This window comes from Mustela nigripes, chromosome 3 (genome assembly GCF_022355385.1).
Source record: "Mustela nigripes isolate SB6536 chromosome 3, MUSNIG.SB6536, whole genome shotgun sequence".
Classification (NCBI taxonomy): Eukaryota; Metazoa; Chordata; class Mammalia; order Carnivora; family Mustelidae; genus Mustela; species Mustela nigripes.
Window position 1 is genome coordinate 153,090,456 of NC_081559.1, and position 16,627 is coordinate 153,107,082.

At 37.5% G+C, this 16,627-nt stretch overlaps 1 protein-coding gene across 1 annotated transcript in view; it reads left to right on the top strand.

The window, feature by feature from the left end:
- Positions 1-16,627, top strand: part of NECAB1 (N-terminal EF-hand calcium binding protein 1) — a 205,413-nt gene that overhangs the window by 176,877 nt on the left and 11,909 nt on the right. Inside the window, exons 11-12 of the mRNA XM_059394834.1 lie at positions 14,552-14,629; positions 15,952-16,043. Of these exons, the coding sequence (XP_059250817.1) occupies positions 14,552-14,629; positions 15,952-16,043 (170 nt within the window). The remainder of the gene's footprint in view (positions 1-14,551; positions 14,630-15,951; positions 16,044-16,627) is intronic.

The window sequence follows — 16,627 nt, forward strand, 5'->3', positions numbered from 1 at the left end:
GCCATAGAAACATCTGTAAGAATTAATGATATCTTGTGGCATGGTGACCACGAATCATTTATCAGCATTTTTGTGCAGGTGGAATAAATTGGTGGCTGGAGCTTGATGTAGAGAAATGAGGTGGGGACTCTCTCCTGTCGTGCCTTTTCTCCAGTGGCTACATTCTATAAGTTAAAATGGGGCATATAAGCCAAGAAGAAGAGGGTCTTGTATAATTTATCTTCAACCCCAACTATTCCTGAGCCACATCACTCCCCCCTAGAAGCTATTTCACTGCCCCTTTCCAGCAGCTTGGAATATTCAAGGTCTCCCAAGGCTCAGGGCAGAAGCTCTTATCGACTACCTATAGGGACAGCTTAGCCAAAGAATTCTTGCTTCCGCCAGTGAGTGGTAATTATCACAGGAAGCCTGAACACATCCAGAAGGAAGACTGAAGCACGTCAGCAGCAGCTCAGAACATGTTTTATGCAATTCAAAGTCTGTAGATAATTGAAAGCTAATCATTCAAACCCTAAGCCTTTTCAACAGAAATATTGCTGACACAATTTTTTCATAATTAACCTTTTCTTAGTGTCATCATTGCATACATATTGTTATCTGTATTGTACAGCCATGTCCTTAAATGTCATTGCTATGTATCAGATTCACTCTTAGCTGAAGGCACCCAGTCTGTAGAACAATTCTGATGAGCATTTTCACCCACGTCCCTTTGAGCCAAAATCTGCATTGCTTTCAGCTCTGCCATCTGGCTCTCCACTGGATGGCCTGTGGTCAGGAAGAAAGAGAAAGGAGCAATACCAACAAGCCCTCCTCTTATGTCTGATCTTCAGGATGCAAGCATTTCCCAGAAGCCCTTGCTTCCCAGCCAGCATTCCCCAGAATCTCATTGGCCCAGCTGAAGTCACATGGTCATTTTTCACTCCAGGGGAAGTGAGGAAAACAGTATTCAACAGAAAAGACTGAGATGGTGATGACTGTCTCAGTCCAGTGCTGATAGGTACATTGGAGGTACTGTGAACTAAACAGTGGTAAGGTTCTGTTAAGAAAGAGGTGAGTAATAGTTGGGGCAACAGATAGTGTCTGCTGTATCACCCCCAGAATCGCTGTGAAGGTAAAACTACTTAATCCACGTAAAGTGTTTAGACCAGGGTCTGGAACAGAGCTATAGGTGTTAGCAACTGTCACCATCGCTGCTAGCGTATATAATAATATAACGATTTTCATTATTATTGGCTTGCTGTTTTACATTGTTTTCACAAATATGTCTTTTTCCTTCAGTGTTTTCCACACCCCCCCCCGCCCCAGTCTTGTTTTCTCTCTAGTTCCTTTTACTTCTATCATGCTTTCTGTCATGCTTCTCAATTTTAACACCATTTAAGACTTAGCCTTTTATAAACTGCTCATTCCTTGGAAGTGCCACTTTCTTCTGGGCTACTGAGCTAACAGCTAAATTAAACACACAAAATTTGCCGAGGACTGGGCTAAGCTTTTTACCCGGAACACTTTAATATTCATTGTACTATTATTGTCCCCATTTTGCAGGTGAGGAAACTGAGGTAAGTAGTGGGCCCAGAGTGACAAAGCTACCAAGTTGTAGAGAAGAGTAGGCCTGCTGGGCTCTACTTCAAACCACTGCCTGATCCCACTGATGCTTTTCTCAGTCCTTAAAAAGCTTGAGAATGATTGTAGAATTTTTTGAATTTCTTACTATCTTATGGATGTCCAGAAAAATGGGAGGCCCAGATTGCAAGATAAGTTGGTTTTTAATAATAATATAAATGAGTCAGTTTAGAGCAGGAAGTTCTTGAAGAGCCTAAAATGCTAAGCTGAGTATTTTAAACTTTATCTTAAAAAAAAAAAAATCGTGGGTTCAAATTTGTTCCATTACATTGTCAAATTATGTTTGGAGATTATAGATTCTTTGAGACGGTTGTGGAAGCTATGGGTTTTCTTCCCAGAAAAAACTAGACATGACCATCAATTTGCAGCTTATTTCCGGGATTTCCAGACCACCCACCCCCCCAAGAGGTCTTTCATAAACTCCTAGATTTAGAAGATCTCTGATTTCATTTCCCATCCAATTCCTTTGATTCTCTTATAAATCTTTTCCTAGAAAACCTGAAATTGAGCCAACAGCATTTGGTACATCATATCTTAATTAAGCAAGCTAGATAAACAACTGAAAAACTTTATTTACAGGCAGAGCTAAAGAAGAAAGTATTAAAATTTCTGTGTGTTGTTACCACCACCTGCTGGTCACACTTAGGAAAAGCCTAAACTGCATTTAGTTTGACTTTACACTGATACATTCTTTATTCTCTTTTAAATCCGTATCCTTGTTAATAGTTTATACTCTCATTTTGATTTCTAATCTGAATATAGTGTAAAACTTTAGACTGAACAAGCTGGACTTGTGGCATTTTTTATTTTATTTTTAATTTTAATTCAGGTACTCCTCATGGTATTTGTCTTTGAATTATTTTGCTTGCCATATTCTTTAAACCCAACCGTGTTGTTACAAAAGGCAAGATTCTATTCTTTTTTTTAAAGATTTTATTTATTTATTTGACAGAGAGAGAGATCACTAGTCGACAAAGAGGGCAGGCAGAGAGAGAGAGAGAGAGAGAGAAGCAGGCTCCCTGCTGAGCAAAGAGCCCTATCCAGGACTTGATCCCAGGACCCTGAGATTGTGACCTGAGCTGAAGGCAGCGGCTTAACCCACTGAGCCACCCAGGCGCCCTATTCTTTTTATGACTGAGTAATATTCCATTGTGTGAGTGCGTGTGCACACACACACACGTATGTGTACTACATTTTTATCCATCTGTTGATGGACACTTGCACTACTTCCATTTTTTTAGCTATTATAAATAATGTGGCAATAAACATAAATGCACACATATCATTTTGAATTAATGTTTTTGTATTCTTTGGGTGAGTACCCAGTAGTGGAATTACTGGATCACATGGTAATTCTATTTTTAATATTTAGGAGACTCTCCATACTGTTTTCCACAGTTGCTGCTTCATTTTGTGTTCCCAGCAATGGTTCCCTTTTCTCCACATCCACACCAACTCTTGTTTCTTGTGGTTTTTATTTTAGCCATTGTCACAAGTGTGAGGTAATAGCTCATTACAGATTTTGATTAGCATTTCCCTGAGGATTAAAGATGTTGACCATTTTTTCATGTGTCTGTTCATGTCTTCTGCCCATTTTTTAATTAAGTTATTTGTGGGGTTTTTGTATTGAGTTGTGTAAGTTTTTTATATGTTGTAGATATTAACCCTTTATTAGATAGGTCATTTGCAGTTATCTTCTTCCATTCCATAGGGTGCCTTTTTGTTGATTGTGAGCTGTGCAGAAGATTTTTATTTTAATGCAATCCTAAGAATTTATTTTTACTTTTGTTTCCCTCACCTCAGGAGACATACCTAGAAAAGTGTCCATTAGGCTGATGTCAGAGAACTTACTGCCTGTGCTCTCCTTAGGATTTTTATTGTTACAGGCCTCACACTGAGATTCTTAATCCATTTTGAGTTTGTTTTTTGTGTATGGTGTAAGAAAGTGGTCCAGTTTGCATGTGGCTGCCCAGTTTTCCCTGTACCATTTATGAAGAGATTGTCTGTTTCCCAATGCATATTCTTGCCTCCTTTAATTCCTTGACCATATAATCATGGTGGGTTTATTTCTGGGTTGTCTTTTCTGTCCCATTGATCTATGTGTGTATTTTTGAGCCAGTACCATACTGCTTTGATTCCGATAGGTTTGTAGTATAACTTGAAGTCTGGGATTGTGGTGTCTCCAGCTTTGCTTTTTTTCAAGATTGCTTTGGCTATTTAGAGTCTTTTGTGGTTCCACATAAATTTAGGATTATGTATTCTAGCTCTGTGAAAAATGCTGTTGGTATTTTTACAGGGATTGTATTAAATTTGCAGATTGCTTTGGGTAATATGGCCATTTTAACAGTATTGATGTTCTCAATCCATGAGCGTGGAATGTCTTCCCATTTGTTTGCACCTTAAGTTTCTTTCTTCAGTGTTTTAGTTTTCAGAGTAGAGGTCTTTCACCTGCTTGGTTAAGTTTACTCCTAGGTATTTTATTTTTGATGTAAACGGGATTGGTTTCTAAATTTTTCTTTTTGCTACTTCATTATTAGTGTATAGAAATGCAACAGATTTCTCTATATTGGTTTTTTGCCCTGTGTGACCTTACTAAATTCATTTATCAGTTCTAGCAGTTTTCTGGTGGAGTGTTTCGGTTTTCAACAAATAGTATCCTGTCATCTGCCAATAGTGAAAGTCTTACTCCTTCCTTACTGATGTGGACACTTTTCATTCCTGTTTGTTGTCTGATTGTTGTGGCTAGGACTTCCAGTACTATTATGCTGAATGAAAGTGGACGTCTTTTTCTTGTTCCTGATCTTAGGGGGAAAGCTCTCAGTTTTCCCCCATTGAGTATGATGTTCTCTGTGAGTTTTTCATATATGTTGAGGTATGTTCCCTCTAAACCTACTTTGTTGAAGTTTGTTTTTTTTTTTTTTATCATGAATGGATGTTGTCCTTTGCCAAATGCTTTTTCTACATTTATTGAAATAATTATATAGTTTTTACCCTTTCTCTTAGTGATGTATCACACGGATTTCTGAAATTTGGAAACTCCCTTGCAGCCAAGAAATAAATGCCACTCGATTGGGGTGAATGATTTTTTTAATATATTGTAGGATTCCATTTGTTAATATTTTGTTGAGGAATTTTGCATCTCTGTTTTCAGAGATACTGGCTTGAAGTTCTCTTTTATTCCCTTTTATTACAGTATCTTTATCTGATTTTGGTATCAGGGTAATGCTGGCCTTATAGAATGAATTTGGAAGCTTTGCTTCCTCTTTTGTTTTATTGGAATAGTTTGAGAAGGATAGGTATTAACTCTTATTAAATGTTTGGTAGAATTCACCTGTGAAATCACTTGGTCTGGGACTTTTGTCAGAATTTTTTGATTAGTGACGCAATTTCATTGCTAGTAATCAGATTGCTTAAATTTTGTTTTGTTCTGCTTCAGTTTTGGGGAGTTATATGTTTCTAGGAATTGATGCATTGATCCTAGGTTGTCTAATATGTTGGCATATAATTTCTCATAACATCCTCTTATTTGTATTTCTGTGTTATTGGTTGTTATTCTCCTCTTTCATTTCTGATTTTATTTGGGTCCTCTTCCTCCCTCTCTCCCTCTCTCTCTCTTTTATGAGTTCTGGCTAAAGGTTTATCAATTATGTTGATCTTTTCAAAGTAACAGCTCCTAGTTTGATATGTTCTATTGATTTTTTTTTTTTTAGTTTCTATTTTGTTTATTTCTACTTTAATATTTCCTCCTCCTACTGGTTTGGGATTTTATTCCTTTCCTAACTCTTTTAGGAGGTGTTTCTTCCTTCTTGAGGCAGGCCTATATTGCTCTAAACCTCCCTCTTAGAACCATTTTTGCTGTATCCAAAAGATTTGAACCATTGCATTTTCATTTTAATTTGTCTCCATGAGTTTTTAAAGTTCCTCTTTGATTTTGTGGTTGACCCATTGATAGTTAGTAGCATGTTATTAAATCTCCATGTATTTGTGCTCTTTCCAGGTTTTTTTCTTGAGGTTGATTTCTAGTTTCATAACATTCTGTTCAAAAAGAGGCATGATATGAAGTCCATCTTTTTTACTTCAATGAGGCTTATTTTGTGGCCTAACATGTGATCTATTTTGGAGAATGTTCCATGTGCCCTTAAAAAGAATGTGTATTCTGCTGTTTTAGGATGGACTGTTCTGAATATATCTCTTAGATGCTTCTGGTCCAGTGTGTCATTCAAAGCCACTGTTTCCTTATTTATTTGATAGATCATTTGGATGATCTATCCATTGTTGTAAGTGGGTGCTAAAGTCCCTTACTATTATTGTATTACTCTTGATTACTTCATGTTTGTTAATCACTGTTTTATGTATGTGAGTGCTTCCAAGTTGGGTGCATAAATATTTACAATTGTTGTATCTTATTGTTGGATTATTCCCTTTATGATTATGTGGTGTCCTTGTCTTTCTTGCAATTTTCATTTTAAAGTCTATTGTGCAGGATGTAAGTATTCATACCGCAGCTTTCTTTTCATGTCCTTTTGCGTGATAAATATTTTTCCATCCCATCACTTTCAATATGCATGTGTCTTTAGGTCTGAAATGCATCTTTTGCAGGCACCACGTAGATGGGTCTTGTTTTTTTAATCCATTCTGTCACCCTATGTCTTTTGATTAGAGCATTTAATCCATTTATATTCAAAATAATTATGGATAGATACAAACTGACTTTTTATTACTTGTTTTATGTTCATTTTTGTAGATTTTCTGTTCTTGCTCTTTTCTTGTGATTAGTTAGCTTTCTTTGGTGATATACTTGGATTCCTTTCTCCATATTTTTTTCTTATCTATTTTTTTTTAATTCATGGCTTTCATTTTGTATATAACATATTTTTCACCTAGCAGTCTATGCTAAGTTGATGTTTGCTTCAGTTTGAACTCATTCTTTACTACTGTCCCTCTAAATTTTAGGTGTATAGTGCCAGCTTTATAGCCTTGTATTTTGTGAGTCTTTTGACCAATTTTTATATATGTACTTGATTTTACTCTTTTGTGCTTCCTATTTTACTTATCCCTACTTATGTTCTTGGCTTTTTCACTCAGAGAGTCCCCTTTAACATTTCTTTTGCGGCTGGTTTAGTGGTGATGAATTTAACTTTTGTCTGGGAAACTCTTCATCTCTCCTACTATTCTGAATGACAGCCTTGCTGGATAGAATGTTCTTGGCTGCAGATTCTTCTATTTCAGCATTTTTAAAATTTTCTTTTATTTTTCTATAAACATGTAATGTATTTTTAGTGCCAGGAGTACAGGTCTGTGAATCGCCAGGTTTACACACTTCATAGCACTCACCATAGCACATACCTTCCCCAATGTCCATAACCCAACCACCTTCTCCCGACCCCTCTCCCCACAGCAACCCTCAGTTTGTTTTGTGAGATTAAGAGTTTCTTATGGTTTTTCCCCCCTCCCAAACCCATCTTGTTTCATTTATTCTTTTCCTAGCACCCCAAATCCCCCACGGTGCATCTCCACTTCCTCATATCAGGGAGATAATGTGATAGTTGTCTTTCTCCGATTGACTTATTTTGCTAAACATAATACCCTCTAGTTCAATCCATGTTGTCACAAATGGCAAGATTTCATTTCTTTTGATGGCTGCATAGTATTCCATTGTGTATATATACCACATCTTCTTGATCCATTCATCTGTTGATGGACATCTAGGTTCTTTCCATAGTTTGGCTATTGTGGACATTGCTGCTATAAACATTCAGGTGCACATACCCCTTTGGATCACTATGTTTGTATCTTTAGGGTAAATACTGAGGAGAGCAATTACTGGGTCATAGGGTAGCCCTGTTTTCAACTTTTTGAAGACCCTCCATGCTGCTTTCCAAAGTGGTTGCACCATCCTCGCCAGCATCTGTCATTTCCTGACTTGTTAATTTTAGCCATTCTGACTGGTGTGAGGTGATATCTCCTTGTGGTTCTGATTTGTATTCCCCTGATTCCAAGTGATGTGGAACGTTTTCTTATGTGTCTGTTGGTCATCTGGGTATCTTCTTTGCAGAAATATCTGTTCATGTACTCTGCCCATTTCTTGATTGGATTATTTGTTCTTGGTGTTGAGTTTGCTAAGCTCTTTATAGATTTTGGACACTAGCCCTTTATCTGATATGTCGTTTGCAAATATCTTCTACCCTTCTGTCAGTTGACTTTTGGTTTTGTTAACTGTTTCCTTTGCTGTGCAAAAGCTTTTGATCTTGATGAAATCCCATAGTTCATTTTGCCCTTGCTTCCCTTGCCTTTGGCAATATTCCTAGGAAGAAATTACTGCAGCTGAAGTCAGAGAGGTTACTGCCTGTGTTCTCCTCAAGGATTTTGATGAATTCCTTTCTCACATTGAGGTCCTTCATCCATTTTGAGTGTATTTTTGTGTGTGGTGTAAGGAAATGGTCCAATTTCATTTTTCTGCATGTGGCTGTCCAATTTTCCCAACACCATTTATTGAAGAGGCTGTCTTTTTCCCATTAGACATTCTTTCCTGCTTTGTCGAAGATGAGTTGACCATAGAGTTGAGGGTCTATTTCTGGGCTCTCTATTCTGTTCCATTGATCTATGAATCTGTTTTTGTGCCAGTACCATGCTGTCTTGATGATGACAGCTTTGTAATAGAGCTTGAAGTCCGGAATTGTGATGCCACCAACTTTGGCTTTCTTTTTCAATATCCCTTTGGCTATTCGAGGTCTTTTCTGGTTCCATATAAATTTTAGAATTATTTGTTCCATTTATTTGAAATAGATGGATGGTACTTTGATAGGGATTGCAATAAATGTGTAGATTGCTTTAGGTAGCATAGACATTTTCACAATATTTATTCTTCCAATCCAGGAGCATGGAACATTTTTCAATTTCTTTATGTCTTCCTCAATTTCTTTCAAGAGTACTTTATAGTTTTCTGAGTATAGATTCTGTGCCTCTTTGGTTAGGTTTATTCCTAGGTATCTTATGGTTTGGGATGTAATTGTAAATGGGATTGACTCCTTAATTTCTCTTTCTTCTGTCTTGTTGTTGGTGTAGAGAAAAGCAACTGATTTCTGTGCATTGATTTTATATCCTGACACTTTACTGAATTCCTGTACAAGTTCTTGCAGTTTTGGAGTGGAGTCTTTTGGGTTTTCCACATATAGTATGATATCTTTGGCGAAGAGTGATAGTTTGACTTCTTCTTTGCCGATTTGGATGCCTTTAATTTCCTTTTGTTGTCTGATTGCTGAGGCTAGGACTTCTAGTACAATGTTGAATAGCAGTGGTGATAAAGGACATCCCTGCCATGTTCCTGACCTTAGCAGAAAAGCTATCAGTTTTTCTCCATTGAGAATATTTGCGGTGGGTTTTTCATAGATGGCTTTGATGATATTGAGGTGTGTGCCCTCTATCCCTACACTTTGAAGAGTTTTGATCAGGAAGGGATGCTGTACTTTGTCAAATTCTTTTTCAGCATCTATTGAGAGTATCATATGGTCCTTGTTCTTTCTTTTTTTGATGTGTTGTATCACATTGACTGATTTGCAGATGTTGAACCAACCTTGCAGCCCTGGAATAAATCCCACTTGGTTGTGGTGAATAATCCTTTTAATGTACCTTTGAATCCTATTGGCTAGTATTTTGGTGAGAATTTTCACATCTGTGTTCATCAAGGATATTGGTCTATAGCTCTCTTTTTTGATGGGACCCTTATCTGGTATTGGGATCAAGGTGATGCTGGCCTCATAAAATGAGTTTAGAAGTTTTCCTTCCATTTCTATTTTTTGGAACAGTTTCAGGAGAATAGGAATTAGTTCTTCTTTAAATGTTTGGTAGAATTCCCCCGGGAAGACGTCTGGCCCTGGGCTTTTGTTTGTTTGGAGATTTTACTGACTGCTTCAATCTCCTTACTGGTTATGGGTCTGTTCAGCCTTTCTGTTTCTTCCTGTTTCAGTTGTGGTAGTTTATATGTTTCTAGGAATGCATCCATTTCTTCCAGATTGTCAAATTTGTGGCGGAGAGTTGCTCATAGTATGTTTTTATAATAGTTTTTATTTCTTCGGTGTTAGTTGTGATCTCTCCTCTTTAATTCATGATTTTATTTATTTGGGTCCTTTCTCTTTTCTTTGTGATAAGTCTGGCCAAGGGTTTATCAATTTTATTAATTCTTTCAAAGAACCAGCTCCTAGTTTCATTGATTTGTTCTATTGTTTTTTTGGTTTCTATTTCATTGATTTCTGCTCTGATTTTTATGATTTCTCTTCTCCTGCTGCGCTTAGGGTTTCTTTCTGGTTCTTTCTCCAGCTCCTTTAGGTGTAGGGTTAGGTTATATACCTGAGACCTTTCTTGTTTCTTGAGAAAGGCTTGTAGCGCTATTTATTTTCCACTCAGGACTGCCTTTTTTGTGTCAGAGATTTTGAACCATTGTATTTTCATTATCATTTGTTTCCATGATTTTTTTCAATTCTTCTTTAATTTCCCGTTGACCCATTCATTCTTTAGAAGGATGCTGTTTAGTCTCCATGTATTTGGGTTCTTTCCAAACTTCCTCTTGTGGTTGAGTTCTAGCTTCAGAGCATTGTGGTCTGAAAATATGCAGGGAATGATCCCAATCTTTTGATACCGGTTGAGTCCTGATTTAGGACCGAGGATGTGATCTATTCTGGAGAATGTTCCATGTGCACTAGAGAAGTATGTGTATTCTGTTGCTTTGGGATGAAATGTTCTGAATATATCTGTGATGTCCATCTGGTCCAGTGTGTCGTTTAAGGCCTTTATTTCCTTGTTGATATTTGCTTGGATGATCTGTCCATTTCAGTGAGGGGAGTGTTAAAGTCCCCTACTATTATTGTATTATTGTTGATGTGTTTCTTTAATTTTGTTATTAATTGGTTTATATAGTTGGCTGCTCCCACGTTGGGGGCATAGATATTTAAAATTGTTAGATCTTCTTGTTGGACAGACCCTTTGAGTATGATATAGTGTCATTCCTCATCTCTTATTATAGTTTGGCTTAAAATCTAATTGATCTGATATAAGGATTGCCACTCCTGCTTTCTTCTGATCTCCATTAGTATGGTAAATTCTTTTCCACCCCCTCACTTTAGATCTGGAGGTGTCTTCAGGCTTAAAATGAGTTTCTTGGAGGCAACATATAGATGGGTTTTGTTTTTTTATCCATTCTAATACCCTGTGTCTTTTGATTGGGGCATTTAGCCCATTAACATTCAGGGTAACTATTGAGGATATGAATTTAGTGCCATTGTATTGCCTGTAAGGTGACTGTTACTGTATATTGTCTCGTTCCTTACTGATATACCACTTGTACGCTCTCTCTTTGCTTAGAGGACCCCTTTCAGTATTTCCTGTAGAGCTGGTTTGGTGTTTGCAAATTCTTTCAGTTTTAGTTTGTCCTGGAAGCTTTTATTTTATTTTATTTTTTTAAAGATTTTATTTATTTATTTGACAGAGAGAGATCACAAGTAGGCAGAGAGGCAGGCAGAGAGAGAGAGAGGAGGAGGAAGCAGGCTCCCTGCTGAGAGAGAGAGCCTGATGCAGTACTCGATCCCAGGACCCTGATATCATGACCTGAGCCTAAGGCAGTGGCTTAACCCACTGAGCCACCCAGGCGCCCCATGTCCTGGAAGCTTTAAATCTCTCCTTCTATTTTCAATGATAGCCTAGCTGGATATAGTATTCTGGGCTGCATGTTTTTCTCGTGTAGTGCTCTGAAAATATCATGCCAGCTCTTTCTGGCCCGCCAGGTCTCTGTGGATAAGTCAGCTGCCAATCTAATATTTTTACCATTGTATGTTACAGACCTCTTTTCCCGGACTGCTTAAAGGATTTTCTCTTTGTCTCTAAGACTTGTAAATTTTACTATAATGTGACGGGGTGAGGGTCTATTCTTATTGATTTTGAGGGGCGTTCTCTGAACCTCCTGAATTTTGATGCTCGTTCCCTTGGCCATATTGGGGAAATTCTCCCCAATAATTCTCTCCAGTATACCTTCTGCTCCCCTCTCTCTTTCTTCTTCTTCTGGAATCCCAATTATTCTAATGTTGTTTCGTCTTATGGTGTCACTTATCTCTCGAATTCTCCCCTCGTGGTCCAGAAGCTGTTTGTCCCTCTTTTGCTCAGCTTCTTTATTCTCTGTCATTTGGTCTTCTATATCGCTAATTCTTTCTTCTGCCTCATTTATCCTAGCAGTGAGAGCCTCCATTTTTGATTGCACCTCATTAATAGCTTTTTTTATTTCAACTTGGTTAGATTTTTTCTTTTATTTCTCCAGAAAGGGCTTTTATATCTCCCGAGAGGGTTTCTCTAATATCTTCCATGCCTTTTTCGAGCCTGGCTAGAAGCTTGAGAATTGTCATTCTGAACTCTAGATCTGACATATTACCAATGTCTGTATTGATTAGGTCCCTAGCCTTTGGTACTGCCTCTTGTTCTTTTTTTTGTGGTGAATTTTTCCGCCTTGTCATTGTCCAGATAAGAATATATGAAAGCACAAGTAAAATACTAAAAATCAGGTTGTTGCCTGGGGTGGCAACAACCCCTGGAAGATATGCTTTAACCAAATCAGAAGAGATCTCAAATTGTGAGGGGAGAGGAAGGGGATTAAAAAGAGTTTCAGAAATAAAAAGAAAAAAAAATAAAAGGATTACAAAAACAAAACGAATAAAGAAAAGTATAAAAAAGAAAACATATATATATTATATAAACTAGTTTAAAAAAAAACGTTAAAAAAGAATAGGGCAAAAGTTAAAATAAAATTTTAGCAGAAGAGAAAACAAATGAAAAAGAAAAAAAATTAATTGCAAGACTAAAAAATCCCAAAGAGAAAGCCATGAGTTCTGTGCTTTTCTTTCTCCTCCTCTGGAATTCTGCTGCTCTCCTTGGTATTGAAACTGCACTCCTTGGTAGGTGAACTTGGTCTTGGCTTGATTTCTTGTTGATCTTCTGAGGAAGGGGCCTGCTGTAGTGACTCTCAAGTGTCTTTGCCCCAGGCGGAATTGCACCGCCCTTGTCATGGGCTGGGCTGAGTAATCCACTCAGGTTTGCTTTCAGGAGCTTTTGTTCCCTGACCTTTTTTTCCCTGAGTTCTGGAGGACAGGAATACAAATGGCGGCCTCCTGGTCTCCGGCCTGGAGGAGCCGCGAGCCCGGGGCCCCACTCCCCAGTGCACCCCCAGAGAACAGCGCCCAGTAACTCCCGTCTGCCTCTCCTCCGGCCTCGCTCCGAGCTCACCCAGCCTGTGACCGGTTCCCGGTAACCCACAGCTGAGAGCTCACTCCTCGGCTCTGTCTCTGTAGCCGGCTTCCCTGTTCCAATACCCGCAAGCTCTGCGACACTCAGACACTCCCGATCCTTCTGTGACCCTTCGGGACCTGAGGCCACACTGACCCCGCATGGTCTTTGCCTTGGTTTAGCCTCTGGAGCGATGTCCCTCAGTGGAACAGACTTTTAAAAGTCCTGATTTTGTGCTCTGTTGCTCAGCCACTTGCCAGAAGCCGGCCCCTCCCCCGGGGTCTATCTTCCCGTCGCTTTGGATTCACTTCTCCACCTGTCCTACCTTTCAGAAAGTGGTTGTTTTTCTGTTTCTAGAATCGCTGTTCTTCTCTTCGATCTGCCGATGGATTTGCAGGTGTTTGCAATCTTTAGCTAAGCTATCTAGCTGATCTCCTGCTAGCTGAAGTAGTCTCAGCCTGCTACTTCTCCGCCATCTTGACTCTTCCCCCCTCCCTGGAATTTTTTAAAGTCATCTTTGTATTTGTCTCCCATCCTCCCATAAATTTATGAATCTGTCCCCTCCTCTTTTCTACCTTAATTTGGATCTTTGTTATTACTCGCTAAGCGATTTCACCACCTTTCTAGCTTTTCTTCCTGTGTTGTATTTACTGTTCTCCACGGGATAACCCACACCACCACTAGGATTGATTAAATCCAGCCTTCATCCCAATGTGTCTTTTCAGCAGACCCCCCAATCCAGCTCCTCCAAAATACATCACATAGCCTTTTAGCCACTCTCAGGCTGGTCAGAGAGTTGCAAGGGACAAATTTGTCTGTCCTAAATTGGAAAAGCAAACAAACAAAAAAATGACAATTATGGCTAGAATGTGGACTCTCAAAGTTGGAGAAAATTGGGGTGTGTGTGTGTGCGTGCTTGCATATGTGCGTGTGTGTGAAAGAGAGAAAACCAGTGGGCCCCGGCAAACCAGAAGTGTGTGTGTGTGTGTGTGTGTGTGTGTGTGTGTGAGAGAGAGAGAGAGAGAACGAACCATGGGCATGACAAACCAGAAACCTTGCAGCAGTCAATCCAAGGATGGGATAAGGCCAGGAATTTGGAAAAAGCTATATGGAGGCAGACAGGATAGATTCAAAGATCTGCACTTGAGGTCAAGTACAAATGCACACATACAACATTTTTTGGAACCATAAGACAACAGATATTCATGTCTATTACATACTGAGATGATTTTCATGATAACAAACCAAAAAATTAAAAAATTATGTCAAACAATACAGACATATTGAACTAATCAATTCTTCACAAAACTTTCATTTTCATGCAGGCACCATAGGTTTTTTCCATATGAATAGGTAAGATTGTTTCATACCACATACAGAGATAATTAGAAAAATTAGTTTGCTTCTTGGGGCACCTGTGTGGCTGTTGGTTAAGCATCTGACTCTTGATTTCAGCTCAGGTCATGATCTCAGTGTCCTAGATCAAGTCCCATGTAGGGCTCCTTGCTCAGCGTGGGCCATGCTTGAGATTCTCTCCCTCTGCCTCTCCCTCCACTTGAGCTTGCTCACACTCTCTCTCTCTAAAATAAATAACTAGAATCTTTAAAATTAGTTTGCTTCTTGTCTTTAATTTCCCATGACTACTTACAGTTTTTCTTTTCCATTTCAGTATTTCCATACAGAAGCTTTCCAATGAATCTCGGTACATTATTTATGAGTTTTGGGAGAACAGCAGTGTGTGGAATAGGTAAGTAACACTAGGCTTTTTTGGGGGGTAGGGCAAGGAGGGGGAAATATACATGATGTTTTTAGAACTTGTAGGAAAAGCTCTATTCCCTTTACCTTAAAATCGATCCCATTTGTTCGTTTTCCTAAATCCCACCCTTTTAAGAATTTATTTCATAGATTAGAAACCCTTCTCTTCTTGAAGCACAAATACTTTTGGTAATGATCCTCCTTTAAGTATAACCACTTTACTGATGTTGTCAAGTAAGAGTTAGATATGGGTCGTGGGTGTCTTAAGTACCAGGAGGTTGGGAGGACAAAGGACACAGAAAAGGAAGGATGAGAAAATAATTTTACTTTCTAATTTTTCATAAACTTTGTGGCATTTTACTTTACAGTAAAACTATAACAGTTAACACCATCATGGCTTAAGTTTCTAAATATCTTTAAACTGCAAAAAAATTTAAAAATCAACTTCTCTTGGTAAGCATTCTATAGTGTATAATGTATATCAAACCATATTGTACATGTTGAATGTAGATATTTGTCAGTAACTTCTCAACAAAGTTAAACCAATATACCTCTTTTAAATTAAGATAATTACAAATAGGTAACATACAATTGGAAAAATGGGATGAAGAAAATTATTGCTATTGAAATTATATAGTACTAGTTTGTTTTAAATGGCAGAGAATACAGCCCTCTATTAAGCCCATATTTAAGGTTTTAAATATGGTAATGAAAGTAATAGAATACCAGGAAATTTAGTTATAAATTTACCTAATTTAGTTATAAATTTACCTAAAAGGTTTATTTTTGTGACTATTTTAAAACTATAATATATAATGACACAAATAGAATTTCAAACACAGAAGAGAGCTAAAGCCAACTTACTTAATCCTGTACTCAAGACCTACACTTTGAGATAGATGATTTTTCTTTTTTTCCCTAGAGAGAGGAAAATCTATAGTCTCTCTTCTTAGCTATCCTACTTTGAAATCATTCTGACAGCCAGTATATTCTTTTTTCTGTTTAAGCTACTTTCTGCAATTAAAGTCTTTCTCCTTTTATTTTCCATGGGAATTAATGTTCTTATTCTTAATTACATTAAAATATATAATTAATTAATATATTGCAATCTTATTATTATATATTCTTATATTGAAGACTTTTAAAAGTCTTCAGAAATTTTGTTTTTTAAGGCCAAATAACCATAAAAAGTCTATATTCAGAGACTTAATCCAAATCATCCAAAACCTTGCCACCGTGACTGAAGTCGATCTGTTGCACTCTACTTAGATTATAAAAGAAGCGCATAGCCTTAACCTGTAATTATTTATACAGCCACCTTCAGACAAATTATAGCAAGACATTCCAGAGAAGCAACGTGGACTTCTTGGAAACTCCAGAACTGACATCTACTATGCTAGTTCCTGGTAATTATCCTGATTTCAGTGCTTATATGCTTTTGTATTGTCTCTTGCTTTTAAAAGATGCATTTCTTACCCCCAAACCAAAATCAGTGGTGCTCTCTTTATTAGATCTTAAAATCTAAAAGTGGGGGGAGGAAATAGATCTATATAGTCTATTGTCTTTACTACTTAGTTGATCCTATTTGTATTCCTGGCTATATTAAACCTAGTATTAGTCATTTTTTTCTAGTCACATAGAGTAACCTATCTCACAAACTTGGGAGTCAAATCATGACATGTCCAAAAAAATGTATTCAAATGTTTTACCATATTATAATGTAGTGTACTGAATAAATTTGAAATGTGTAACCCATAGATTGCAGATTATAATTATGCTGGAAATATTTTTTTTTTGACTTTTTTTTTTTTTTAATTGAAGTGTACTTGACATACTTTGTTATATCTGTTTCAGGTATACAACATAGCAATTTGACAATTTTATACATTACTCTGCTTGTTACCATAGAAAGTGTAGCCACCATCTTTCACCATACAACATTATTACAATATTTTTTTTTTAATTTTTTATTTTTTATAAACATATATTT